Below are 2002 nucleotides of genomic sequence, written 5' to 3' on the forward strand. Positions count from 1 at the left end.
ATAGATGAATTGCCCTTTAGGTTTGTGGAGGGAATAGGTTTCAGGAGGTTCATAGCTATTGCTTGCCCTAGGTTTATAGTTCCATCCAGGTGGACTATAAGTAGAGACATCCTAGTTGTCTATGATGAGGAGAGACTGAAATTGAAGTCATTTTTAAGGGGAAGCAGTCATAGGGTTAGTATCACTACAGATTCTTGGACATCCATCCAAAGAATTAACTACATGGTAGTTACTTCCCATTTCATTGATTCTGAGTGGAAGCTTCATAAGAAAATCCTTGCATTTGTCCCTGTTACCTCACAAAGGTGAATATCTAGCCAAAGCCCTAGAAAATTGTTTGCTTGAGTGGGGGCTTAGAGATGTGTTTTCTGTGACTGTTGATAATGCCTCATCAAATGACACTGCTATGGGGTTTCTGAAGAAAAAAATGGTGTCTTGGGGATCATCTACTGTGAGGACAAAGTATCTTCACATCAGATGTATTGCCCATATCTTAAACCTAGTAGTTCAAGATGGTCTTAAGGATTGTGATAGTTCAGTTAAGAAGGTTAGGGAGGTGGTTAGATATGTTAGAAACTCTCCTGCTAGACTCAAGAAGTTCAAGGATTTGGCTGATTGGTTGAGTATTGAACAAAGGTCTTCTTTGTGTTTAGATGTTCCAACCAGATGGAACTCTACCTATTTGATGTTGCAGTCTGCATTAACTTACCAAAAAGTGTTTGAATCTTTGGAGTCAGATTGCTCTTTCAAGTCTGATTTGGGTAATTCAATTCCCGATTTTATGGACTGGGAATCTGTTGGCAGTCTGGTTCAGATACTAAAGTGTTTTTATGACATGACCATTAGAATTTCTGGTTCTTTATATGTCACCTCAAACACATTCTTTACTGAGATTTCTGAACTGTACTGCCTATTGAAAGGCATGGTGGAAGTTGGTGGGCCAGTTGGTGTGATGGGGAAAAATATGAAGGCAAAATTTGAGAAGTATTGGGGTGATGTTGAAAAAATGAATCTAATGATATTTTTTGCAAACATTCTAGACCCTAGAGACAAGTTAGAGTATATGCCTACTCAGTTTAATCATATGTATGGTGAGGAAAATGGTAAACCATTCTATGACAAAGTAGTTGCTGGTCTTGCTGAGTTATTTGATGATTATTCTACATCTGCCTCTTCTTCTGTCCCTTATGTGCCTGTCCCTTCTGCGCCTGTGTCTGTACAGCCTACATCTGCCTCTTCTGTTTCTGTTGGGAAGCCACAACATTTTCTGAAGTCCCAAATTAAAAAGCAAAGATTGGAGACTGGAGGTAAGAAACAAATTAGTTGGATATGTACTTGAGTGAGGGAATAGTTGAAGAGGAAGAATCTTTTGATATACTTGGATGGTGGAAGATCAACTCTGCTAGGTTTCCAGTTCTGTCTAAGCTTGCTAGGGATGTCCTAGCCATTCCAATCTCCACTGTAGCCTCAGAATCTGCCTTCAGTACTTCTGGAAGAGTATTGGATCCTTTTAGGAGTTCTTTAACTCCAAAAATTGTGGAAGCATTGGTGTGTACACAAGATTGGCTTAGAATGCAAAATACTCCTTTATGTATTGAGGAGAATCTGGAAGAGTTGGAGAGGTTTGAAAAAGTTATGACTTTTTAGTTTTAACTTTATAATCCTTTATACTTATATTTTAAATTGCTTAAATTGTTAATACACTTAACTTTTGTTGTTTTTTTTTTTGCAGAGTTAAGTGGTGATGGTGGAAGTGGGAGGTCTCTTGGTTCTACACTTGCTACAATTCCTGTAATGTTATTATTTACATTACTTGATTTACTTACTTGATTTTATTGCAATCTTTTACAGTATTTGACTGTTTAACTAAATTGCAATCTAATCTCACTTGCTATTTTTTGAGCCCACTGTGTTTGACTCAATTACACTGGACATCTGTAAGTCTCAAACTCTGTAAGTATGAAGGCCTGGTAACTTGTACTAAGTTGCTGCCTCAAGTACC

The 2002-nt window shown here is 37.8% G+C and overlaps 1 protein-coding gene across 1 annotated transcript; it reads left to right on the forward strand.

Moving 5' to 3' along the window:
* The first annotated feature begins 406 nt into the window (after positions 1 to 406).
* On the forward strand, positions 407 to 1745 carry LOC109147774 (zinc finger BED domain-containing protein RICESLEEPER 2-like). Its single transcript, XM_019295432.1, has 3 exons — positions 407 to 1307; positions 1352 to 1622; positions 1733 to 1745. Exons 1-3 carry the CDS (start codon positions 407 to 409, stop codon positions 1743 to 1745), a joined length of 1185 nt encoding a protein of 394 aa, XP_019150977.1.
* Positions 1746 to 2002: the final 257 nt, after the last annotated feature.

Source organism: Ipomoea nil, unplaced genomic scaffold (genome assembly GCF_001879475.1).
Source record: "Ipomoea nil cultivar Tokyo-kokei standard unplaced genomic scaffold, Asagao_1.1 scaffold2036, whole genome shotgun sequence".
NCBI lineage: Eukaryota > Viridiplantae > Streptophyta > Magnoliopsida > Solanales > Convolvulaceae > Ipomoea > Ipomoea nil.